Below are 27,310 nucleotides of genomic sequence, written 5' to 3' on the forward strand. Positions count from 1 at the left end.
CCAATATGTAAATTAACAGTTCGGATCTGATTGGCTGGTGCCTTTATCACCTTGCACATAGCAGTGGTTTATCACTTCCTTATGCCGTTTCCAGGTTAATACATCTGCCCCACTGTCCCTTGACAGGCAGAATACTTAAGTGTCCTGTAAAATGCACAGCGCTGGCAAGCAGGCGGCATTACAGAGGAGGTTTTGCCCCAGCAGTCCCAGGAACAGCGCAGCTCCGTGTGATGGCGGCTGACAGGGAGTGAGGGAGAGATATACAGCTCCAGGGTGGGAACATTTACACAAATAGCGCCCTGGGGGAGGGGCTACAGATTAGGCTTTATCCCCCTGCTGACTTCCACACTGGGCGCTGCGGGCTATGTAAAAACGGGTTTTTATAAGAGAAAAACCCTCACCCGTGCCCTGAGTCCCGGTGACTAGTGGAGCGGCTGCCCTTTACAGAGTCCAGCAAGCGCGCACGGCCTGTCTCCCACGGCCGCGCCGGATCGCTGTTAACAGCGGTCCAAAGAGACCCCCTTACCTCCCCTTGTACCTGCGGCCACGCGATCCCAGAGGTCAGCGTCGGGTGTGTGAACAGAAGAACACAGGAGCCTCCGCTATAGTTACCCGGCAACCAGGGCGCGGGAGTATACAGCGCTGCTGGGGGAGTGATGGAGCTGCAGCAAACGTGTCTATTTGACATACATAAAAGCTGCAGCCCTTGAAATCTTCAAAAGTTCTCCTATTCTTCTGAAATAAGCTATAATATGGGCAATAGCAGCCATCCTGTTGATTGCCTGCTTACTGCATGGCACCAACTTACAAACTGAGCTCATGTGCACGGAGGCGGGGTTATAGAGGAGGCGGTGCTGTACATTTTGGGAATAGTCAAAGTTTTAAGCCTGTTGGTGCCTCGGATCAAGATCCTACTCTACACCCCCACCACCACCACAACCACCCACTCCCGATGTAAATCCTTGTAGTGGAGCACAGTGTACCCCGGTGCGGAAAACACTTTAAAACTTGTTAGAGTGACATATAATCCAATCCCTCCCTGCCTTGCACCAGCATTGAGGATCGGTATATACACAGAAACTGACAGGAATAGTAAAGTCAGCAATCACACTAGCAATCAGTCACAGGTTATATATACAGTCATTAGCATATATAATAAAGCAATATGAGAACATAATCAACTACAGATACATTTTAAGTATGCAGGAGAAACATATTACTGCATTACCTTATATAGTAAATTAAATGAATTCAGTTGCACAGCGAAAGAAAACAGCACCAATAGTTTACAGACTCATATGCATCAGGCACTTATCCAACTACTCGTACTTAATTGTAGGTAAAGACTTAGTGCTGTCTCGCTTGGCTCAGGAGAGTGGGATACAGGGAGACTTCACCCCACTTCCAGGAACGATCAATATGTTAGTGAACGCTGAGTGGATCCAGACGCCAATAGTGTACACAAACGCCCAGTGACACAGTCGTCTATGCTGCGACTGGGTTCTTTAGATATACAGCAGCTCAGACGGCAGCGGGAAAACAGTCCATGGCCGGAAACTCGAAGGAAACTGGTCATGAACCGGGGGGAGTGGCGACCAGGGAAGCGTCTTACGCCCCACTGCTGACATCAACCCCACAGAGCGTTGGGCCTATGATCCCTGGGGCCTAGCGCTGGTGCCCCGGAGGTGGCAGCCAAGTCAGCAACTGTTCGGTAGTCTCCTTCCCTAAAACAGTGTGGCTGTGTCTTGCGTCTCCCCCGCTAAGCGGAACTGATACCTTACCTTCTCCCCGTACTCCGGCCACAGACTGGTAGTGTCAGCTGGACTTGCTAGTACATCCTACACAGACACCCACCGAAAAACAGTACTGTACACGTAGGTAAGCGTTGTCGTGACCCGGTAGAGGTGCATGTCAGACGCTTTTTCAAAAACACGCTCAAAAAAATGTAAGGCTATAAAAATAAATTAAACAACAAGCTTTTGGCTGCCAAAATCAGCAACCCAAAGATTGTTGTCCGGCTCCTGCCGCACCAAGAAAAAATAGGATTTTAATTACCGACCGGTAAATCCTTTTCTCGTAGTCCGTAGAGGATGCTGGGGTCCACATTAGTACCATGGGGTATAGATGGGTCCACTAGGAGCCATGGGCACTTTAAGAGTTTAACAGTGTGAGCTGGCTCCTCCCTCTATGCCCCTCTTACCAGATCCAGTCTTGAAACTGTGCCCGAGGAGACAGACATACTTCGAGAGAAGGAAATACACAGATAGTGGTGAGATTCACACCAGCTCACACATAACAAGGCAAACCAGGCCAACCAGCCGAAACAACCTCAGCAACAGCTGAAGAACAGTACTTACCAAATAACAACACAGTACTAAACCAAGTAACAAGGCAGTACCAAACCAAGTAACAACTACTGGAAAACGAAGCGCTGGGTGGGCGCCCAGCATCCTCTACGGACTACGAGAAAAGGATTTACCGGAAGGTAATTAAAATCCTTTATTATCCTTTATTTATCCTTAAGTAATTTTCTCTTACGTCCTAGAGGATGTTGGTCCACATTAGTACCATGGGGATGTACCAAAGCTCCCAGTATGGGAGGGAAAGTGCAGAGGTTCCTGCAGAACTGATTGACCAAACTTTAGGTCCTCAGAGGCCAAAGTATCAAACTTGTAGAACTTAGCAAACGTGTTCGACCCCGACCAAGTAGCCGCTCGGCAAAGCTGCAAAGCCAAAATACCCCGGGCAGCCGCCCAGGAAGAATCCACCTTACGACTAGAGTGGGCCTTAACAGATTTTAGGCACGGCAAGCCTGCCATAGAATACACATGCTGGATAGTGAACCTGATCCAGCGAGAAATCGTCTGCTTAGAAGCAGGACACCCAATCTTGTTGGGATCATAAAGGACAAATAAAGAGTCCGACTTTCTGTGATGTGAAATCCTCTTCACATGAAACCTCAAAGCCCTCACAACATCCAAGGACTTTGAGGTAATTGAGGAGTCAGTAGCCACTGGCACCACAATAGGTTGGTTGATATGAAAAGTTGACACAACATTTGGAAGAAACTGCTGACGCATCCGGGGCTCGGCTCTATCTTCATGGAAAATCAAGTAGTGGCTCTTGCAGGACAATGCCTTCAATTCAGACACACGCCTAGCAGAAGCAAATGCCAACAGTGTGTGACCGCCTTTCAAGTGAGAAACTTGACCTCAACCTCCTTTAAAGGATCGAACCAATCTGAATGCAGGAACTGCAACACCACGTTAAGATCCCAAGGTGCCGTAGGAGGCACAAAGGGAGGCTAGATGTGCAGCACCCCTTTCAAGAGAGTCTGAACCTCAGAGAGGGAAGCCAACTGTTTCTGGAAGAAAATGTACAAGGCCGAAATCTGGACTTTTATGGAGCCCAAACGTAGTCCCACATCCACACCTGCTTGCTGGAAGAGGAGAAAGCGCCCAAGTTGAAACTCCAAAGTAGGAAACTTCTTGGATTCACACCAAGACACATACTTTTTCCCAAATGCGATGGTAATGGACGTTACTCCTTTCCGAGCCTGTATCAGGGTAGGAATAAATTTGGTCGGAACGACTTTCCGAGCTAAGATCTGGCGTTCAATCTCCATGCCGTCAAACGTAGCCGTGGTAAGTCTTGATAAGCGAACGGCCCCTGTTGCAGAAGGTCCTCTCGAAGAGGAAGAGGCCTCGGATCTTCCAGCAGTAACTCCAGAAGATCCGCATACCAAGCCCTTCTTGGCCAGTCCAGAGAAATGAGGATCGCCAGAGCTCTTGTTCTTTTCTGCCCAGAGGATGATTCTTGCTATCTCTGAAATTGCGGCTCTGCTTTTCGTTCCGCCTTGTCAGTTTATGTAGGCCACTATCGTTACATTGTCCGACTGTACTTGAATGGCCCGATCTTTTAGAAGATGTGCCGCCTGTAGAAGACTGTTGTACACGGCTCTTAGTTCTAGAATGTTTATCGGAAGGATGGATTCCAGACTTGACCACCTTCCTTAGTTTTCCCCCTGGGTGACTGCTCCCCAACCTCTGAGACTTGCATCCGTGGTTAGAAGTATCCAATTCTGAATCCCGAACCTGCAGCCCTCCAGTAGGTGAGAAGTTTGCAGCCACCAGAGGAGCGAGAGTATGGCTTTCGGCGACAGACGTATCCTCTGGTGCCTGTGAAGATGAGATCCCGACCATTTGTCCAGGAGATCCAGCTGGAAAGACCGTGCATGAAATCTTCCGTACTGTAGAGCCTCGTAGGAGGCAACCATCTTTCCCAGAAGCCGAATGCACTGATGAACCGATACTCAGGCTGGCTTCAGGACATCCCGGAACCACTGATTGGATCACCAATGCTTTCTCCACCGGTAGAAACAGCCTCTGCACTTCCATGTCGAGAATCATCCCCAGGAAGGACAGTCTTCTCGTCGGTTCCAAATGTGACTTTGGAAGATTCAGGATCCATCCATGGTCCCGGAGCAGTCGAGTTGTGAGAGCAATGGACTGCAACAATTTCTCCCTGGATGATGCTTTTATCAGCAGATCGTCCAGATAAGGAATTATGTTCACACCCTTCTTGAGGAGTAGAAGCATCATCTCTGCCATTATCTTGGTGAACACCCTTGGTGCCGTGGATAGGCCAAATGGCAGGGCCTGGAACTGATAATGACAGTCCAACAGCACAAACCTGAGATAAGCCTGGTGTGGCAGCCAAATAGGAATGTAAAGGTACAGTATGCATCCTTGATATCTAAGGATACCAGGAATTTCCCCTCTTCCAGACCTGAGATCACCGCTCTCAGAGATTCCATCTTGAACTTGAATTCCCTCAAATATGGATTTAACAATTTGAAAATCAATATTGGTCTGACCGAACCGTCCGGCTTCGGCACCACAAAAAGGTTTGAATAGTAACCCTGGTTTTCCAGGTGAGATGGAACTGAAACAATGACATTTGCCCTTTCCAATTTTTTAATGACTTCTTGTAAGATAGCCCTTTCTGTCAGCAAAGCTGGTAAGCCTGATTTGGAAAATCTGTGAGATGGGAGCTCTTGAAACTCCAGTCTGTACCCCTGAGATACAATATCTTGTACTCAGGGGACCAGGCCTGAGGACGCCTAGACCTGACTGAAATTTCGTAGACATGCTCCCACCTGCCTGACTTCCAGGCTGGGAAGTCCACCGTCATGCTGAGGATTTTGAGGAAACCGAACCCGGCTTCTGTTCCTGGGAACCTGCCGGTGCAGGTTTTTTTTATTTTCCCAGACCACCTCTGAAGAAGGTGGAAGGGGACTTAAACTTTGCGGTCCGAAAGGACTGCATTGTAGACGCAAATAAGGATTTCTTTGGCGTCAGAGTGGCTGAGGGAAGAAGGTATGACGTACCCGCGGTTGCCGTGGAGATCCACGCATCCAAAGCTTCACCAAATAGAGCCTGAACTGTGAAGGGTAGGTTCTCCACACTCTTCTTTGATTCAGCATCCGCAGACCATTGGCGCAGCCAGAGTCCCCTGCGTACTGAGACAGCCATGGAAGACGTCCGTGAAGTCAGATTACCAAGGTCCTTCATGGCCTCCACCATAAAACCCGCAGAATCCTGTATGTGACGTAAAAACATTTCAATGTCACTTCTATCCATAGTATCTAAAGCCTCTAGTAACGTGCCCGACCACTTTACTATGGCTTTAGAAATCCATGCACAAGCAATAGTGGGCCTAAGTGCCACACCTGAAGCAGTGTACATAGATTTGAGTGTAGACTCAATCTTGCGGTCTGCTGGGTCTTTCAAAGCGGTAGACCCAGGGACAGGTAAAACCACCTTTTTAGTAAATCTAGAAACAGAAGGGTCTACTATAGGAGGGTTTTCCCACTTTTTCCTATCCTCTTCAGGGAAAGGAAAAGCAACCAGAACTCTCTTTGTGATCTGGAATTTCTTCTATGGGTTTTCTCAGGATTTATCAAATAATGCATTTAATTCCCTAGACGCAGGAAAGGTAAGGGAGACTTTATTGTCTGTAAAGAAAGCCTCGTCGACCTGTTCAGGTACCTTGTCAGTAATATGTAAAATGTCCCGAAAGTTCTCAATCATTAGCTGCACCCCTTTAGCAAGGGATGCCTCCCCCCTCAGTATGTCCCCATAACCGTCACCCATATCAGAGTCGGTATCCGTGTCGACTTGCATTACCTGGGCAAGAGCACGCTTCTTTGGGCATATACTAGGAGAGTTGGTTGAGGTAGTGGGAGTAGAAAATGACAAAACCTCTACAAATTTTTTTAAAACCTGTGTTTCAGTCTCATAATGAGCTATTCTAGATGAAATCTGGGATATCATACCCTTAATAGTAGTCACCCACTGGGGTTCGGGTTCAGAGGGCTGAGACAGTATATAGCATTCTTGAGAACATGGAATAGACTCTTCTGGAGAAGATACATACTCTGCAGCACAAGATACAGTGTACCTAGACATGGTATATGAGATATATAGCATACACACACAGGAAAGTGTCAGACACAGTTTCCCCCTAGTACCTTCAAAGAGAGACAGAGTTATAGAGCCAGCCCACCCAGCGCCCCAGTAGACCGTTATATAATAAATGTCTGGCGCTGACTGAGTAACCTAAACAGCCCTGGGAGAACCCCCTTTGTAATCATGGTATCTCCCCTGCTGTACCTCTGAGCACTCCGGAGCGCAGCCACAGTGCTGCGCTCCCACCCTGATGCCGCCATTTTCACCGGATCCCTGCTTGTCGGGGCGCCGGTGTCCAACTCACCACTGACGTCTTCTGGCTCTGTTAGGGGGTGTCGGCAGTCCTGCGGGAGCGAGCGGTCGCCTCGGGGGCTTGAAATCGACACCCTGAGGAGCTCAGTGTCCTGTCAGCGGAGCTAGTGGCCATTAACCTCAGAGGGTTGGACACTACTCCCCACCTAAGTCCCACGAAGCAGGGAGGCTGTTGCCAGCAGCCTCCCTGTGCCTAACTCTAATAAAAATAATAAAAATAGAAAAACTCCTATGGAGCTCCCCTAGCGGTGACTGGCACATTTTCTAAACTGAGTCTGGTAGGAGGGGCATAGAGGGAGGAGCCAGCCCATACTCTCAAACTCTTAAAGTGCCCATGGCTCCTAGTGAACCCATCTATACCTCATGGTACTAATGTGGACCCCAGCATCCTCTAGGACGTAAGCGAAAAACTGAATTGCCTGAGCCAGGAGGCGGGGATATAGGGGACTGGCCCGTTGCATTCTGGGAGGCCGAAAGCTTTTGATCGTTGGTGCCAATCCGCTGACACTACCGCATATCCCGATGTTTATCCTGTGAATGTGTACCCTGCAGGAGAAAGAGTGTGTGTGTGTGTGTGTGTGTGTGTGTGTGTGTGTGTGTGTGTGTGTGTGTGTGTGTGTGTGTGTGTGTTTATTAACGATAGTAAAGACTTGTTTGAGGGGGCCAGCGCTTACCCCTCATTTTTGGTCAGCAAGCCTGTCGGGCCCCAGGGATCCCAGCCAGCACAACTCCTCAGACCAAATTTAAACTCAGAAGAGCGGGAAAACATCGCCGGGAAGGGGGCGGAGCTTCTCAGAGCGGACCTGCAGCGTTCCAGCGCCATTTTCCTGCATGCTGACGAGCTGAAGGAAGATCCTGATCCCTCCACAGCAGCTCAAGTTTACTGTAACGGTACCAGGGGGTTGTAGAAGGGAGGGGAGGCTAATTACTTGACTGTGTGTCCTATTAAGGTGCACAAGTCAGTGCTGGAAAGGGTTTTTCTCCTTGGTTTAGGCGCTGGTGTGGGTTGGCTCCAATCTCTGTCTCTCTCTTGCCATTTTTGGGGGGGAAACTCTGTCTTACCCCATGGTGTGTGTGTGTGTGTGTGTGTGTGTGTGTGTGTGTGTGTGTGTGTGTGTGTGTGTGTGTGTGTGTGTGTGTGTGTGTGTGTGTGTGTGTGTGTGTGGTGTGTTTGGTGGTCACTAGCAGCAATGTCCAGGGATACAGTGTCATATGCTGCAGAGGATTTATCCTCTCAGGATGATCCCATTCCATGCAACCAGGTTAGCACTGGTTTAGCAAGGGCACCAGAGTGGTTTTCCTCTATCAGGACTTGGATTTCTCAGATTTCTGACAGGGTTGCCAGTAATGAGTCTGCAACCCAGGTATTGCAGTCCTCGGTGGTTGTGTGGCCCTTGTCGGGTACTTCGGGTCACCCCACAATATACGCCCACAAACGAGCGCTTGTGCAGGTAACACAGGACAACACGGATATCGATTCTGACACTACAGATGGTGATGGGGATGTATTGCGGGGGTCCACATCTCTCGCAAGGGGGGTACAGTTGTGATAGAGGCCATCAGGGATGTGTTAATGTTAATGATAACACACCTGAGCAGGTTGAGGAGGCTTTCTTCACTGAAAACAAGAAAGCCTCGCTAACCTTCCCTGCGTCAAATGAGCTGAATGCTATATTTGAAAAGGCCTGGGTGAACCCTGAAAAGAAGTTTCAGATTCCTAAGAGGATTCTGGTAGCTTTTCCTTTCCCTGAGGAGGATAGGAAAAAGTGGGAAAACCTGCCTATTGTTGACGCATCTGTATCCAGACTCTCAAAGAAGGTGGTTTTACCGGTACCGGGATCTACCGCCTTAAAGGAACCGGCAGACAGAAAAATTGATAATACTCTGAAATCACACTGCTTCCCACTATTGCTAGTGCATGGATTGCAAAGGCAATAGTGAAGTGATCGGCTGCCTTGATGGAGGATTTGGATACAATGGATAGGGATGAGGTTGCATTGTATTTACGCAACAATCATGATTCTGCAGGTTTCATGGTAGAATCCATGAAAGACCTGGGTTCTATAGCTGCGGGAATTTCTTCCATGTCTGTTTCAGCTCTTCGGGGACTGTGGCTCCGCCAGTGGTCGGCCGACGCGGAATCCAGAAGAAGTGTGGAGTCGCTACCCTATACAGGCCAGGCTATCTTTGGGAAATCCCTAGACACGGGGATTTCTACCGCCATCTCCGTATCTTCCCTCAGCAGCTCCTGCTCTGAAGAGATCATTCTCCTCAGATACGCAGCAGTCCTTATGGCCCAACAAGACAAAACGGCCAAGTCATCCAATACCTTCTTCAGGGGAGGTAAGGTTAAGTCCTAAAAACCTGCCGCTGCAGGTTCCCAAGAACAAAAGCCTGCTTCAGGTACCCCTAAGTCCTCCGCATGACGGTAGACGGTAGGGCCCGGAGGTGGGCGAGACTCAGACAGAGTTCAGTCAGGTCTGGGTCTCGTCCGGCCTGGATCCCTGAGTGGTAGATATTGTCTCTCAGGGATACAGGCTGGAGTTTCAAAGTCTCCCTCCTAATCATTTCTTTCAGGTCGGGCTTACCAACTCTGTTGCAGGACAGCACAGTGCTACAGGACGCTGTACAAAAGCTGGTGGAGGCACAAGTCATTGTGTTGGTACCACCACATATGTTGACAAAGGGTTACTATTCGAACCTTTTCATGGTACCGAAACCGGATGGTTCGGTCAGGCCTATCCTAAATCTAAAATCATAGAACCCCTTTCTAAAGGAGTTCAAGTTCAAGATGGAGTCTCTCAGGGCAGTCATAGCAGGTCTGGAAGAGGGGGAATTCCTGGTATCCCTGGATATCAAGGATGCGTACCTTCACATTCCGATCTGGCTGCCGCATCAGGCGTATCTCCGATTCACATTACTGGACTGTCATTTTCAGTTCCAGGCTCTGCCGTTTGGCATCTCCACAGCACCGAGGGTGTTTACCAAGGTGGTGGCGGAGATGATGATGCTATTCTGAAAACAGGGTGTAAACATCATTCCTTATCTGGACGATCTCCTGATAAAGGCATCGTCCAGGGAAAGGTTGCTCCAATCCATTGTTATCACAACACGGCTGCTTCAGAGTCATAGGTGGATTCTGAATTTTCCAAAGTCACGTTTGGAACCGTACCGGAGATTGTCGTTTCTGGTAATGATCCTGGATACGGCAGTACAGCGGGTGTTCCTTCCACGGGACAAGGCGTTGGTGATCCAATCCATGGTCCAGGATGTCTTGAAGCCACCCCGGGTGTCGGTTTATCAATGCATTCGCCTATTGGGAAGAATGGTAGCCTCCTACGAGGCTCTCCAGTACGGGAGGTTTCATGCTCAGACCTTCCAACTGGACCTCTTGGACAAGTGGTCGGGATCTCACCTCCACATGCATCAGAGAATTTGTCTGTCACCAAGGGCGAGGATTTCACTCCTATGGTGGCTCCAATTGCCTCACCTGCTGGAGGGCCGCAGGTTCGGGATTCAGGACTGGGTCCTGCTAACGACGGATGCGAGCCTCCGGGGCTGGGGAGCAGTCACTCAAGGGGTGACCTTCCAGGGAAGATGGTCAAGCCTGGAAGCCGGCCTGCCCATCAACATTCTGGAACTAAGAGCCATCTATAACGGTCTTTTTCAGGCGGCCCCTCTTCAGGGCCATTCAAGTACAGTTGGACAATGTAACAACAGTGGCTTACATAAACCGACAGGGCGGAACGAAGAGCAGAGTGGTGATGTCAGAGGTCACAAGAATACTCCTCTGGACGGAAAAGCATGCGTTGGCGCTGTCAGCCATCTTCATTCCGGGAGTAGACAACAGGGAAGCAGACTTCCTCAGCAGACACGATCTCCATCCGTGAGAGTGGGTCCTCCATCCGGAGGTGTTCAGGGAGGTAACAGATCTTTGGGGTCTACCCCAAACAGACATGATGGCCTCTAGTCTCAACAAGAAGCTTCGGCCTTATTGTTCCAGGTTGAGGGACCCTCAGGCAGTGGCGGTGGACGCCCTGGTGTCTCCGTGGGTGTTCCAGTCAGTGTACGTGTTTCCACCACTCCCACTCATCCCAAGAATCCAAAAGCTCATAAAGGAGAACAAGGGTTCAAGCGATCCTTATTGCCCCAGACTGGCCAAGACGGGCTTGATACGCGGACCTTCTGGATCTACTGCAAGAAGAGCCGTGGCCTCTTCTTCTTCGGGAGGACCTGCTGCAGCAGGGTCCGTTCGCCTATCAAGACTTACCGCGGTTGATGATTCCTGATCGGAAGGGTATTCCGAATTAAGTGATTCCTACCCTCATACAGGCTAGGAAAGGGGTAACGTCTAAACATTACCATCGTATTTGGAAGAAATATGTCTACTGGTGTGAGTCCAAGAAGTTTCCTGCAGTGGAATTTCAACTGGGATGTTTCCTCCTCTTCCTGCAGGCAGGAGTGGATATGGGGCTGAGATTGGGATCTGTGAAGGTCCAGATTTCAGCCCTGTCCATTTTCTTTCAGAAACAATTGGCTGCCCTCCCGGTGGTTCCAACCTCCCTTTGTACCGCCTACGGCGCCTTGGGACCTTAACGTGGTATTGCAGTTTCTCCAGTCGGATTGGTTTGAGCCTCTACAGGAGGTGGCGCTCAAATTTCTTACATGGAAGGTGGTCACTTTGTTGGCCTTAGCTTCTACTAGGCGTGTCTCTGAGCTGGGGGCTTGGTCATGCAAAGCCCTTACTTGATCTTCCATGAGGATAGAGCTGAGCTCCGAACTCGTCAGCAGTTCCTTCCAAAGGTTGTGTCGGCATTTCATATCAACCAACCTATTGCCAGCAGCCTCCCTGTAAAATAAAAAAAACTCTAAAACTAAACTTTATTAGGAAAGCTCAGGAGAGCTCCCCTAGCTGTGACCAGCTCCTCCGGGCACATTTTCTAAACTGAGTCTGGTAGGAGGGGCATAGAGGGAGGAGCCAGCCCACACTCTCAAACTCTTAAAGTGCCAATGGCTCCTGGTGGACCCGTCAATACCCCATGGTACTAATGTGGACCCGTCTATACCCCATGGTACTAATGTGGACCCCAGCATCCTCTAGGACGTTAGAGAAAGATGATTTTGCCTTTCATAAGTATGCTGCAATTGTACTATTCTATCATCAGGAACCTTCCTAATAGATTTATTCAGTGGTAAGTAACAAAAAGGCTAACCACAATTCTTATACTTTGATGTGTAGAGAACATTTGTTTATTTGTCCATTTTCTGTCGATGGTCATCTCAGGGAGTTACACTAGATGGTGGTGGTGGGAGGGTGTTTCAATTGTTTTTTGAGAGGTGATGATTAATGGGAGCGCCCGACAGAGCAATTCAATTGTTTTAGGAACTCATTAATTATTGTACTTGATGTTCCCAAAAGTACTCGTTTTTTTCAAACAAGGGTGCCCCCATGCAAAGATTCATTGTAAATGAAAACTTCTCTCTCACTATTTTACATCCCACGTTTTAATATTGGTAAAAAAAATAAAGTTCAGCTTTAGCGATAGACACGGATATTACTAAATCTCCCCCATTTAGTTCTACTCTTAACGTATTTTGATTATAAACTCTTATTTAAATTATATTTTTTTCTTGTAATTTGTTCCATTTCTATTTTTCTTTTTTTGTTAAACATTACATATTTATATTTTCATTCCAACACTTTCACTCATCTTATTCCATGCTGCCCTGAAATAATTCGGCCATTCCTCCACTATAGAGTGCATTTACTGTATATTAATCCTTATACTGTTCTTCTCAGCTGACCCAGCAGTCAACTCTCAAGCCTAAAAGAGATTTCACTTCTACTTGACAAGCCCCAGGCTCCAGTGTGATACCACCACAGACATCAATCTGCAGGACACCAGATTACCACACATCTAACACCACACAGTGACAAACACCTACTGTATGTATTACGTTTACTAGATTTATTACGTGGCACATAAACATATCACCCACTACAGCTAAGTGCATTAGTACATATTTTGCGAAGATAAAATCTTGCGCTTTCATTTACTTTTTGCAAATAAGCCTCAGGGTTCCAAAACAATACAGTGACCATAGGAATAATCTGAAAAAATACATTCTAAAGCAGACTTTACAAGCGACAAGTGTCTGTCTTGAAATCATGTTGAATGCACTGCTTAAATGGCAACACTAACACAAACCTCTTCCAATTCCTGTATCTTTCCATCCTTCATTTGCAGGATTTCCAGTACTTTTCGGTCTTTGGCTTCCGCTTTATTTTTTTCCCTAGTCCAAGACATAAAAGATATATACAGGTATTACACATTATTAGTACTAATTTGTACTTAATCATTTGAATTTTCTAAACAGTAGTGATAAATGTCTTCTTATAGAGAAGAGAATTAAATGATCTGTGACCAACAACTCTGGCAGCACTAATCAGTATGTGTGTGTATGCATATATAAATATATATATATATATATATATATATATATATATATCTCAAGTCACAGCAAATTAATTCTAATGGCAATTGTGACACCTTTATTTCTCTGTAAAATAGCTTTAGAGCAATAAGCAAAGTACCATATTAACAAATACAAATTCCTTAAATATAGAAAGGAAACAGTCTGTATCAGTTCTGCTTATTGTTTCAATAATGTTCACAATTCAAATACAATTTGTTTTGCCCCCAAGAGTAAAGGACTAGGAGTGTTTGACAGTGGCTGCTAGAATCAAAGACTAGAGAGGTCAGCCTCTTATTTTGTTGCTCTGAGCAAACCCTTACAGCGAAGTGATCTAGTGTGTTTACAGTATGTGTACTGGTGATCTGGTGAATTAGGTGTAGACTTCTGTTGTTCCTGTTGGAATTTTGTGAGCCACAAAAAGAACAATTAATTCATAACTGACCTCCACATCACCAAAGAAACCAGCCATTTAGACATATTACCCACCTCTTCCTTCTGACAGTGTGACCTACAGATGTAGCCACCTTTATCTTGACCGATTCTCCGCCTAAACGGACGTTTAGTCACGCTAAGGCGATAGCTTAGCTTGCTGAGTTTAATCACAGGCAGGCGTGTTGAGGCGATTCTAGATACTCAGCATGCATTACACATCTCCACCACTGGGTGGCTAACGCTCCACTAATCCAGTATTTTCGATCGTATAGCGGCGGATTGATCTACAGCTCTGGCAAATGGTCAGTGACGACTAATGTTAATAGATGGTGACCAATGGTCAGACGGTGAGAGTTCTCAATATGAATAAATAGTTTATACAGACACAAACGAACATGTTAAAACACTTGTGTATGCAGAGGCAAGATTGTGTATAGAGACGCAAGTAATTGTGTAAAAGGAAGTATGTACAATGCATAAACACCGTGCTTTTGAAATACATGTACAGTATGAGCGTCCGAGTTCCCGTAACATTCACTTTATTATAATTTTTTTTCTTTGTTATACAATCAATGGAAGGGTGCACACAGGTTTCACATAAATCTTGTCTTGTAACCTGATCGGAACTCCCTACCTGTCTACTGCATGAACTGTGCAGGCTCCCAGGGGGGAAGGGGAAAGTGGGATGGGGGTAGGGCGAGGCAGTGGAAAATACTGTGTTCAAAGAACGGGCCAATGCTGAAGGAGCGTCAGAATCCCCTAGCTAAAATACACAGGGTCGATAGGGATAAGCGAGGTCTATGCACATAACGATACACCAGACCCCATCGCATCACAAAGTGACAAAATGTCCAAGGCACATGAACCCCCGTTTTGTAGAATTATGTGCATAGACCTCGCTTAACCCTATCGCATCTGTGTATTTTAGCTAGGGGATTCCGACGCTCCTTCAGCACTGCCCCGAAGCCTGCAAAACCTATGCCGTCACTCGCTCCATAGCCGAGTGCTGACACAAGGTGGATGTTCATGTGCCTTAGACATTTTGTCACTTTGTGATGCAATGGGGTCTGGGGTATCGTTAAGTGCATAAACCTCGCTTATCCCTATCGACCCTGTGTATTTTAGCTAGGGGATTCTGACGCTCCTTCAGCATTGCCCCGTGACCTACAAAATCTGTGCTGTTACTTGCCGAGGGCCTCCATGGTGCAAGGAGTCACAGGTGGTAGCCATTTCAATTGAGTCTGCCCTGCTACAGAATTGTATGTGTACCGTATGGTGCATAGAACCTTAACAGTACAACCGCTCCTGCAGCTTTGCCCTGGTTTATGTACTAATTAGCACGAACAGCTTGTAACGTACAGCGGCAAGTTTAATCTTTCTATGTATAATGGAGAGAGATAAAAGCTCCTCAGTAAGTTCCTGGATGCCAAATCACTGTACTTATTATCTCTGTACAGTATGTTCTATTAGGGTACTAATTAGCTGTTTGTGCTAATTAGTACCCTAATAGAAAATACTATACAGAGATACTAAGGACGGTGATTTGGCAACCAGGAACTTAGGGAGGAGCTTTTATCTCTCTATATTATACATAGAAAGATTAAACTTGCCACTGTACGTTACAAACTGTTCGTGCTAATTAGTACACTAGTAGAAAATACTGTAGAGATACTCAGTACAGTGATTTGGCATCCAGGAACTTAGGGAGGAGCTTTTATCTCTCTCCATTGTAATCTTTCTAAGTATAATGGAGAGAGATAAAAGCTCCTCCTTAAGTTCCTGGATGCCAAATCACTGTCCGTAGTATCTTTGTACAGTATGTTCTACTAGTGTACTAATTAGCACGAGCAGCTTGTAACGTACAGTGGCAGGTTTGATCTTTCTATGTATAATGTAGAGAGATAAAAGCTCCTCCCTAAGTTCCTGGTTGCCAAATCACCATACTTAGTATCTCTGTATAGTATTTTCTATTAGGGTACTAATTAGCATGAACAGCTAATTAGTACCCTAATAGAACATACTGTACAGAGATACTAAGTACGGTGATTTGGCATCCAGGAACTTACTGAGGAGCATTTATCTCTCTCCATTATACGTAGAAAGATTAAACTTGCCGCTGTATGTTACAAGCTGTTCGTGCTAATTAGTGCCCTAACAGAATATACTGTACAGAGATACTAAGTACGGTGCTTTGGCATCCAGTTAAAAGCTGTTCGTGCTAATTAGTACACTAGTAGAACATACTGTACAGAGATACTAAGGACGGTGATTTGGCATCTAGGAACTTATGGAGGAGCTTTTATCTCTCCATTATATATAGAAAGATTAAACTTGCCACTGTACGTTACAAGCTGTTCGTGCTAATTAGTACACTAGCAGAGCATAGTGTACAGAGATACTAAGGACGGCAATTTGGCACCCAGGAATTTAGGGAGGAGCTTTTATCTCTCTCCATTAGACTTAGAAAGATTACAATGGAGAGAGATTAAAGCTCCTCCCTAAGATCGTGGATGCCAAATCACTGTACTTAGTATCTCTGTACAGTATGTTCTACTAGTGTACTAATTAGCACGAACAGCTTGTAACTTACAGTGGCAAGTGTAATTTTTCTAAGTATAATGGAGAGAGATAAAAACTCCTCCCTATGTTCCTGGATGTCAAATTACCATGCTTAGCATTTCTGTACAGTATTTCCTAACTAGCCAGAAACCCTGCATCCTGTGCAAGCTAGGCGGACAACTGGAGGGGATCCGATACACGGTTGCTTGCCGTTTCCCTTTAAAGTGTCACATAAACTAGTGGTTGGTCTGCCCCAAAAGCCAAGAGTCTCCTCTTTTGTATGGTACCAGAACAGAGTCTCTGGGACACCAAGAACCAGAGATATCAGTACGCAAAGTGGACCCATTTTCCCATAGACTATAATGGGCCCATTAACTCATACCCACCATGGGTTCCGACGCTTGCCATGAGCTTTGTGGGGGTCACAGAAACTTGGGGTTGGTACCCTCCGGTAGCTAATTGTCTCCTCTTCCATACCAACCTAGCGATGAAGGCTCCCACCTCCCACGCTGAGAGTCCCAGGTTGGAGTCCCAAAGTGACAACCTTTTTTTTTTTTTTTTATATGTTCCTGTGACAATCATTTTATTATTATTTTTCTTTGTTATACATTTAATGAAAGGGTGCACACAGGTTTCACATAAATCAAAGTAAATCTGCAGCAGCGATTCATTCCGCTATATACAAATACACAGCGGTAATGAGTATAAATTAGTGTATTCCGACGCAACTAACTGAGCAACACAGTACTGTAGATCGTCGGCATTTGTGTATTGTACCTGACCTGAACTCCCTCCCTGTCCACTGCATGACCTGTGCAGTCTCCCAGGGGGGACGGGCGATGGGGGTGGGGAGAGGCGGTGGAAAATACTGTGCTTTTGAAATACAAGTATTAACGTCCGAGTCCCCTAAGGCATAAACCAACACCAATGGGAAGGAAGTGCCAACCTTTTTTTTAATGTGTTCCTGTAACATTCATTTTATTATTATTTTTTTTTCTTTGTTATACATTCAATGGAAGGGTGCACACAGGTTTCACATAAATCAGAGTGGGCGGGGGATTTTCCTACATACAGTAGTATACTGTTGCACATGTCTTGTAACCTGATCGGAATTCCCTCCCTGTCTACTGCATGTACTTTGCAGGCTCCCAGGAGGGAAGGGGAAAGTGGGATGGGGGTAGGGCGAGGCAGTGGAAAATACAGTGTTCAAAGAAAAGGCATAATCAAAACCATGGGGAACTTTGCAGTGTATCATTAAGTGCATAGACCTCGCTTATCCCTATCGACCCTGTATATTTTAGCTAGGGGATTCTGATGCTCCTTCAGCATTGCCCCGTGACCTACAAAATCTGTGCTGTTACTTGCTCCATAGACGAGGGCCTCCATGGGGCAAGGAGTCACAGGCAGTAGCCATTTCAACTGAGTCTGCCCTGCTACAGAATTGTATGTGTACCGTATGGTGCATAGAACCTTAACAGTACAACCGCTCCTGCAGCTTTGCCCTGGTTTATGTGAATAACTCCCTCCCTGTCTACTGCATGACCTGTGCAGGCTCCCAGGGGGGGAAGGGCGATGGGTTAGCGGCAGGCTGTGGAAAATACCGTGCTTTTGAAATGCAAGTACTGTATGAGTCTGAGTCCCCAGTATGTTCTTCTAGTGTACTAATTAGCACGAACAGCTTGCAACGTACAGTGGCAAGTTTAATCTTTCTATGTATAATGGAGAGATAAAAGCTCCTCCCTAAGTTCCTAGATGCCAAATCACCGTCCTTAGTATCTCCGTACAGTATGTTCTACTAGTGTAATAATTAGCACTAACAGCTTTTAACTGGATGCCAAATCACCGTACTTAGTATCTCTGTACAGTATGTTCTATTAGGGTACTAATTAGCACGAACAGCTTGTAACGTACAGCGGCAAGTTTAATCTTTCTATGTGTAATGGAGAGATATAAAAGCTCCTCAGTAAGTTCCCGGATGCCAAATCACCGTACTTAGTATCTCTGTACAGTATGTTCTATTAGGGTACTAATTAGCTGTTCGTGCTAATTAGTACCCTAATAGAAAATACTATACAGAGATACTAAGGACGGCGATTTGGCAACCAGGAACTTAGGGAGGAGCTTTTATCTCTCTATATTATACATAGAAAGATTAAACATGCCACTGTACGTTACAAGCTGTTCGTGCTAATTAGTACACTAGTAGAACATACTGTACAGAGATACTAAGTACAGTGATTTGGCATCCAGGAACTTAGGGAGGAGCTTTTATCGCTCTCCATTGTAATCTTTCTAAGTATAATGGAGAGAGATAAAAGCTCCTCCCTAAGTTCCTGGATGCCAAATCACTGTCCGTAGTATCTCTGTACAGTATGTTCTACTAGTGTACTAATTAGCACAAGCAACTTGTAATGTACAGTGGCAGGTTTGATCTTTCTATGTATAATGTAGAGAGATAAAAGCTCCTCCCTAAGTTCCTGGTTGCCAAATCACCGTCCTTAGTATCTATGTATAGTATTTTCTATTAGGGTACTAATTAGCACAAACAGCCAATTAGTACCCTAATAGAAAATACTGTACAGAGATACTAAGTACGGTGATTTGGTATCCAGGAACTTACTGAGGAGCTTTTATCTCTCTCCATTATACATAGAAAGATTAAACTTGCCACTGTACGTTACAAGCTGCTCGTGCTAATTAGTACCCTAATAGAACATACTGTACAAAGATACTAAGTACGGTGATTTGGCATCCAGTTAAAAGCTGTTCGTGCTAATTAGTACACAAGTAGAACATACTGTACAGAGATACTAAGGATGGTGATTTGGCATCTAGGAAGTTAGGGAGGAGCTTTTATCTCTCCATTATACATAGAAAGATTAAACTTGCCACTGTACGTTACAAGCTGTTCGTGCTAATTAGTACACTAGTAGAACATACTGTACAGAGATACTAAGGACGGTAATTTGGCACCCAGGAATTTAGGGAGGAGCTTTTATCTCTCTCCATTAGACTTAGAAAGATTACAATGGAGAGAGATTAAAGCTCCTCCCTAAGTTCGTGGATGCCAAATCACTGTACTTAGTATCTCTGTACAGTATGTTCTACTAGTGTACTAATTAGCACGAACAGCTTGTAACGTACAGTGGCAAGTGTAATTTTCCTAAGTATAATGGAGAGAGATAAAAACTCCTCCCTATGTTCCTGGATGTCAAATTACCATGCTTAGCATTTCTGTACAGTATTTCCTATCTAGCCAGAAACCCTGCATCCTGTGCAAGCTAGGCGGACAACTGGAGGGGACCCGATACACGGTTGCTTCCTGTTTCCCTTTCCAGTGTCACATAAACTAGTGGTTGGTCTGCCCCAAAAGCCAAGAGTCTCCTCTTTTGTATGGAATCAGTCCTGAGTCTCTGGGGCATCCAGAACCAGAGATATCAGTACACAAAGTGGACCCATTTTCCCATAGACTATAATGGGCCCGTTAATTCAGACCCACCATGGGTTCCGACGCTTGCCATGAGCCTTGTGGGGGTCACAGAAACTTGGGGTTGGTACCCTCCGGCAGCTAATTGTCTCCCCTTCCATACCAACCTCCCACGCAAAGAGTCCCAGGTTTTAGTCCCAAAGTGCCAACCTTTTCTTTTTTATATATATATGTTCTCGTGACATTCACTTTATTATTATTTTTTCTTTGTTATACATTCAATAGAAGGGTGCACACAGGTTTCACATAAATCAGAATGGGTGAGGATTTTCCTACATACAGTAGTATACTGTTGCACATGTCTTGTAACCTGATCGGAACTCCCTCCCTGTCTACTGCATGTACTTTGCAAGCTCCCAGGGGGGGAAGGGGAAAGTGGGATGGGGGTAGGACGAGGCAGTGGAAAATACCATGTTCAAACAAAAGGCATAATTAAAAACCATTGGGAACTTTACGGTGTATCGTTATGTGCATAGACTTCGCTTATCCCTATCACCCCTGTGTATTTTAGCTAGGGGATTCTGACATTCCTTCAGCATTACCCCGTAGCCTGCAAAACCTATGCCGTTGCTCGCTCCATAGCTGAGTGCTGCCACAAGGCAGGGGTTCACGTGCCTCGGACATTTTGTCACTTTGCGATGCGATGGGGTCCGGTGTATCGTTATGTGCATAGACCTCGCTTATCCCTATCGCCCCTGTGTATTTTAGCTAGGGGATTCTAACGCTCCTTCAGCATTGCCCCATAGCCTGCAAAATCTGTGCTGTTACTTGCTCCATAGCCAAGTGCCTCCATGGAGCTAGGAGTCACAGGCGGTAGCCATTTCAATTGAGTCTGCCCTGCTATAGAATTGTATGTGTACCGTACGGTGCATAGAACCTTGACAGTAGAAACTCTCCTGTAGCTTTGCCCTGCTTTATGTAAAACTTGTGTTTTGTCAGTTTGCTATTCGATCGAGCCCGGTATAACGTAATGTGCATAGACCTCGCTTATCTCTAATGCCCATGTGTATTTTGGCTAGGGGATTGTGATGCTCCTTCAGCATTGCCCCGTAGCCTGCAAAACTTATGCCATCTCTCACTCCATATCCGAGCGCTGCCTGCCACGTGGTGGGGGTTCAGGGGTGGCGACCATTTTGCCAGTGTGCTGTGCGATTGAGTTCGGTATACCGTAATGTGCATAGACCTCGCTTATTCCTATCGCCCCTGTGTATTTTAGCAAGGGAATTGTGACGCTCCTTCAGCATTGCCCCATAGCCTGCAAAATCTGGACTGTTACTTGCTCCGTAGCCTAGGGCCTCCGTGGGGCAAGGAGTCATAGGTGGTAGCCATTTCTATTGAGTCTGCCCTGCTACAGAATTGTATGTGTACTGTACGGTGCATAGAACCTTAACAGTAGAACCGCTCCTGCAGCTTTGCCCTGGTTTATGAGAATAAAAAAATAATAAAGTGTCTGGAAAAAACTAACATGCATTCGTACTTTAGAAATCGAACTCGGGACTCTGAGTATAGGAAGCGGAACACTTCACCACTTCGCCGCAGACAGATGAATAAATCCATTGGTTGTGATTATGCTGTAATGGCTATGGGATTAGGACGCTAACATACTGTACAAAATTCCTAATCTCAAGAGGCAATAGTGAACTTCTAACACGTCCATTTGCGACAGTGTACACTACTGGTTTTATGTAGTTTTGTCTGCGGGACTTGGACGCTCACATATTCATAAAGTACTGTAGATGGATCATATACTGTATGCTGTACTATTTGTGTCTGTACCGTATATACTGTATTAAATAATGCAGCATAATGAGTATTTACTGTATTAAATAATGCAGCGTAATGAGTATTTACTGTATGCAGCGTAATGAGACGCTTAGTAAAGTAGTCCTTATTATATATTTCAGTATTGTATTTTACGGGAGACCACACGCATGCGCAGTGGTGATTGTAAAAGGCGACATCTGGTGGATGATCGCAGGTATTACACGTAAAGGTAACGCCAAACGTTCTGTCTGCCTCCGTGCGATTAGGTACGCCTCTCTGTGACTAGGCGCGCCTCCCTACGCCCCGGTACGCTGCGTATGCTCGATCGGGACAAACGCCTCAGCCAGTCAAGATAAAGGTGGCTACATCTGTATGGCTGGAGTCCACTGAATTATATTGCTGAGGCTTCAGACAAAAAGCACAAAAACAAACTAGATATAAACTGTAGACCACTTAAATAAAAAATTTAAATGGTTAAAGTTGCTAGCAAATGATAATAATTTTACCAACTCATTTCACTTCTTACTGCAAAGGTCCACAGAGAAACCCTGTATAACTGAAAACTGTAGAATCAGAATTTCTAGTGCCTGGGACGGCAAGGCACACTGCACAGCTAGTTGGCATTGCTAGCGTCAGCATGTGCGTTGTGTATGGGAAGGATCACAGCTGGCGACATCTGCCCCATACACAAGCAGAGGTGTGAAGACTGGCACTTTAGATGCTGTTTCCTGCCAAGAGCTTGCAGTACATACAACCATTAATCCACTGCCAGCATAACTGCAGAGTATTGGATATTAAGTTATTTGCGATCAGCGCAAACACTGTTTATACCACAGCATTAACTCCTTCCTCACCATACTTTTGGAGTTTGCAAAGCTTGTTAAATTGAAACCACCACAAGTCATGGGTAGTAATAGTAATTCTTCCCTGCTGTAATTGACAAAAATTATTTCTCTAAAACTATTTATCTGTAGTAAGTACTAAGCAATCAGGTAATTTAATTATTTCAATATAAGAACCAACAGTACATTAAAAATAACAAAAACACACCTACTATAGTTACTCTGTATTAATAAAGTGCCATTACATCACCAGCACTTTACAATAAAAGAATCTGTGTGTACAGTATGGGCCTTATGCTGAATAGAGCGCAAGCTGCGTCCCAGCGGAATCGTATAATGCCCCCCTGCCCAAATTTTTTCTTTATATTTTTGTGCCCTATGGAGAGTTCTCTGTAGCTGGCATATGTACGTCCCTCTGAAAGTAATAGGCACAGAGGGGGCAGGGAAATATAGAAGTGTAGCCTCACTATGAACACAAAAGGCAATCAACAACATACAGTATACATACAGTAAATGGCCCAAGTCACGTACAGCCTGTTATAAGTAAAATCGAACAAGAGGGAAATATTAAACTTTTTTTAAAGCCTGCACTGATAAACATATCAGTCAACTCTTTCCCAAATGGAGTAGGAAACTGCCTTTCTTTTATTTATTTTTTAAATGAGTTTTCAGTGTAGTAGAATTCTGCTATTATAGCAATGCAGAGTTTTACTATATTTCCATAACTGGGTGTGTTTTAGAAGCAATCAAGAAATTAGACACAGGCAGCAGCCGCCACAGTCACCAGAGGTCTACTACCTGCAAGTATTTCAACTCCAAACAGGTGCATCTCACACTGACATGCTCTTACGCTCTGACGTGCTGCCCTTCCAATCTCCAATACAGATGTAAGTGATACTGTAAATGTGCCCCTGTTACCAGGACAAATAAAACTGATGTGGAAGCATACTTAAAAGTTGATGAGTTAAAAATAGAATTTGCTTTTACATCCAACTCTGCATGAGGCCTAATGGGCTTAAACAGGGGCTAGCCACATACATATACTTAAATGTGGGTTGTCGGCACTGAAATCCAATCACTGCTTCACCCACTACTACTTACAAGGTATCCATGCTAGCTCTCCAATTTCCTTTTGTGATATTGTGGGCTATTCAGAGTTGGTAGCAGATTTTGCTAGGCCGCCGAGCATGAGTGGCACCACCCTGTGATGCAAACGCAAATCAATAGCGATCGCATCGGACAGAGGTAGACCACTGCCTATGCAGCCTGACTGAAATCGCAGGAAACGCAGGCAACATCATCATCAGGCCAGGAAAACGGCCATGATACGCCTGCATTTCTCGATCTCCTCCACCCCCAACGCCGCGTTACCGCCACCAAACTAAAATTGGCTGTCACTGTGGCCAGTGCGCGTGTGCAGACCCTATGGACGCGGCCGCTGCATGCGAATGCAGTGGCTGCGTCCATCTCTGAATAAAGGTGCATACACACGGTGAGATATTGACTAAGTGCCAATTTGACTTTGCGATTTCCCTAGAACTCCCTGGAGTTCTGAACCGCCGATATTGACCATATTTACTTGTAATTCTGACTATTTACAATGTTGACTATACTAACTAGATTGTACACAATATAGTCAAAATTGATCTTGAAAAAAAGGGGGCGGACCCCCGAAACGCGTTGATGCTGTAGTGACGTGGGAGCTGATCCAGGAGAGAGTCGCAACTTACCCGCACGCCTGAGGCTGTTTGCCGTTACAGCGGACTGAGATATTCCGGACATCTCAGTAGTGAAGCACAGCCTCTGTCTGGGAGCGGGTATGCGTTCTGTGTCCTTTTTAAAGAAAAATCTGTTAAGTTTTTGTGAATAAATTCCCTAAGGGGTACTTCTTTTTATCCATTTGTGATTGGTCTGTTGGAGTCTTGAATCCTGAAGATGCCAGATGGGATCAAGGAATATAAAGATACCTTTCAGTGAACGGTATTGGTTTTTTTAAAGTGAGTGTCAGTTTCATAGTGAGCACAGCAAAAACAGAGACTCTGCTTAAACCGATCTCACTACTGACAATCAGCTGGATATCAAGTCTGCATAATAATTACCAAATGTTCAATTTAACACTCTCTATATCATATGCTTTTTACTAATTATCCACCAAGATATTTATTAGAATTTTTATCATTGTATATTCTTCCGTTTTTTATGTGTAAAGGACAAAAAATGTTTTACTGTGTTTAACATATAGATATTATCCGGATCTAAGGGGTTTTTAGCGCTGTACACTCCTCTCCAAATCCTTTTTCTTGTGCAGTATTAACTACAGGTGTTGGTGTATACCTGGGATTGGAGTTGAGCAGCTGATTACCAGCGCTGTGAGGGGAAATTATTTCTTTTTCATAGTCAAAATTGCCTTGCCTGCACAGTTTATTTTTTCTTGCGATATCGACCCCACAGGAGCGCGCATCGGTATCGCATGTTGTGTACACATGGTGCGATATGTACTAAGTTTTCTTACGATTTTGACTAAATAGTCAAAATTGTAAGCAAACCGCACCGTGTGTATGCACCTTAAGGCCCATAATGTGTTAACAGCAGACATATTACTTCATAGTATTATTGCCAATTCTCTAACAGCTTTCAAAAAGAAAAGTTTTAAAGAAATGAAACAAGTTTATATACTACAAAGACATATTATTCTTTAGGATACAGGAGAGGAAAAAAAATGACTCCAAAAACCATATATTCTGAGCATAACAATTAATACAGCTCGCACTATTCCTTGCTGGGAGAAGAGGTAAACCAGCGGCCTAGTCAACATTTGACTTAGGGGCTCGGGGCGGGCCGAACGGGGGCATTCCAGGAGCATTTTCAGGGGGGGGGGGGGGGGGGGGGGCTGAGTATACGCTCTGATTTAAAAAAAATGGTGGCCAACAGCACGGCCAGGGGTCAATCTTAATTTGATGCGTCGGAAGGCTGTTACACACATGCTGGGCGGCCTTGCCACACATGCTGGGTGGCCCCCAGCATGTGAGATGGACGCTGACGTTGCTGCATATGCAGCGATCTGCGTCCATTTCTGGATCAGGTCCTTAATTCAAAGAGATAGCATGAATTATTTTTGACTGAAGTGCCTACTGTATCAACAGATACAATCACCACCCTTTGTAAGCTCTCACTTTTCAACAGTGTAGTATGACAGACTTCGTAATCTAGACTGGTCTTCAATATTTGTACTTACCTGCAAACTGTGGCAAAACTTCAAAAACTGACCTAATAAATAAGGCTGTAAGCTATTACACTTCATGAAAAGAAGACAATATGCACATTATTGTTATTCATTTTTCCAGTTGTCTAATCTTAGATAAAATTTAAAGTTTGGCACAAATTAATATATATACAATATTTTACGAGCCAAAAAAGTGTGACATTACAAGTCTGATACAAACTCATGACACATTGTTTCAATTTGAAAAGAAAGGATGATATCTATGGTGAGCGCTAATTTTCTCAGGGAGGTAGCAATGATCATAAAACAAAGTCTAGTTTATAACAAAAAAGACAAATGTTTTATTTTTGGACATCGATAGTTATAAAGTGACACAGTGCACATAACATGGCTCAAACAAACAATGACATATATTAAAAATAAGATTTTACTTACCGATAAATCTATTTCTCGTAGTCCGTAGTGGATGCTGGGGACTCCGTCAGGACCATGGGGATATAGCGGCTCCGCAGGAGACAGGGCACAATAATAAAAGCTTTAGGATCAGGTGGTGTGCACTGGCTCCTCCCCCTATGACCCTCCTCCAAGCCTCAGTTAGGATACTGTGCCCGGACGAGCGTGCATAATAAGGAAGGATATTGAATCCCGGGTAAGACTCATACCAGCCACACCAATCACACCGTACAACCTGTGATCTGAACCCAGTTAACAGTATGAAAACAACGAAGGAGCCTCTGAAAAGATGGCTCACAACAAGAATAACCCGATTTTTGTAACAATAACTATGTACAAGTATTGCAGACAATCCGCACTTGGGATGGGCGCCCAGCATCCACTACGGACTACGAGAAATAGATTTATCGGTAAGTAAAATCTTATTTTCTCTGACGTCCTAGTGGATGCTGGGGACTCCGTCAGGACCATGGGGATTATACCAAAGCTCCCAAACGGGCGGGAGAGTGCGGATGACCCTGCAGCACCGAATGAGAGAACTCCATGTCCTCCTCAGCCAGGGTATCAAATTTGTAGAATTTAGCAAACGTGTTTTCCCCTGACCAAGTAACTGCTCGGCAAAGTTGTAAAGCCGAGACCCCTCGGGCAGTCGCCCAAGATGAGCCCCCTTCCTTTTGGAATGGGCTTTTACCGATTTTGGCTGTGGCAGGCCTGCCACAGAATGTGTAAACTGAATTGTATTACAAATCCAGCGAGCAATCGTCTGCTTAGAAGCAGGAGCACCCATCTTGTTGGGTGCATACAGGCTAAACAGCGAGTCAGATTTTCTGACTCCAGCCTTCCTGGAAACATATTTTTCAGGGCCCTGACAACGTCAAGTAACTTGGAGTCCTCCAAGTCCCTAGTACCCGCAGGTACCACAATAGGTTGGTTCATGTGAAAAACAGAAAACACCTTAAGGAGAAATTGAGGACGAGTCCTCAATTCTGCCCTGTCAGAATGAAAAATTAAGTAAGGGCTTTATATATGATAAAGCCGCCAATTCTGACACACGCCTGGCTGAAGCCAGGGCTAATAGCATCGTCACCTTCCATGTGAGATATTTTAAGTCCACAGTGGTGAGTGGTTCAAACCAATGTGACTTTAGGAAACTCAAAACAACATTGAGATCCCAAGGTGCCACTGGGGCACAAAAGGAGGCTGTATATGCAGTACCCCTTTTACAAACATCTGAACGTCAGGCACTAAAGCCAGTTATTTCTGGAAGAAATTCGACAGGGCCGAAATTTGA

At 45.2% G+C, this 27,310-nt stretch overlaps 1 protein-coding gene across 1 annotated transcript in view; it reads right to left on the reverse strand.

Moving 5' to 3' along the window:
- Positions 1-27,310, reverse strand: part of CNTLN (centlein) — a 761,842-nt gene that overhangs the window by 631,065 nt on the left and 103,467 nt on the right. The window contains exon 3 of the mRNA XM_063954396.1: positions 12,992-13,076. Coding sequence (XP_063810466.1) covers positions 12,992-13,076 — 85 coding nt within the window. The remainder of the gene's footprint in view (positions 1-12,991; positions 13,077-27,310) is intronic.

This window comes from Pseudophryne corroboree, chromosome 1 (genome assembly GCF_028390025.1).
Source record: "Pseudophryne corroboree isolate aPseCor3 chromosome 1, aPseCor3.hap2, whole genome shotgun sequence".
NCBI lineage: Eukaryota > Metazoa > Chordata > Amphibia > Anura > Myobatrachidae > Pseudophryne > Pseudophryne corroboree.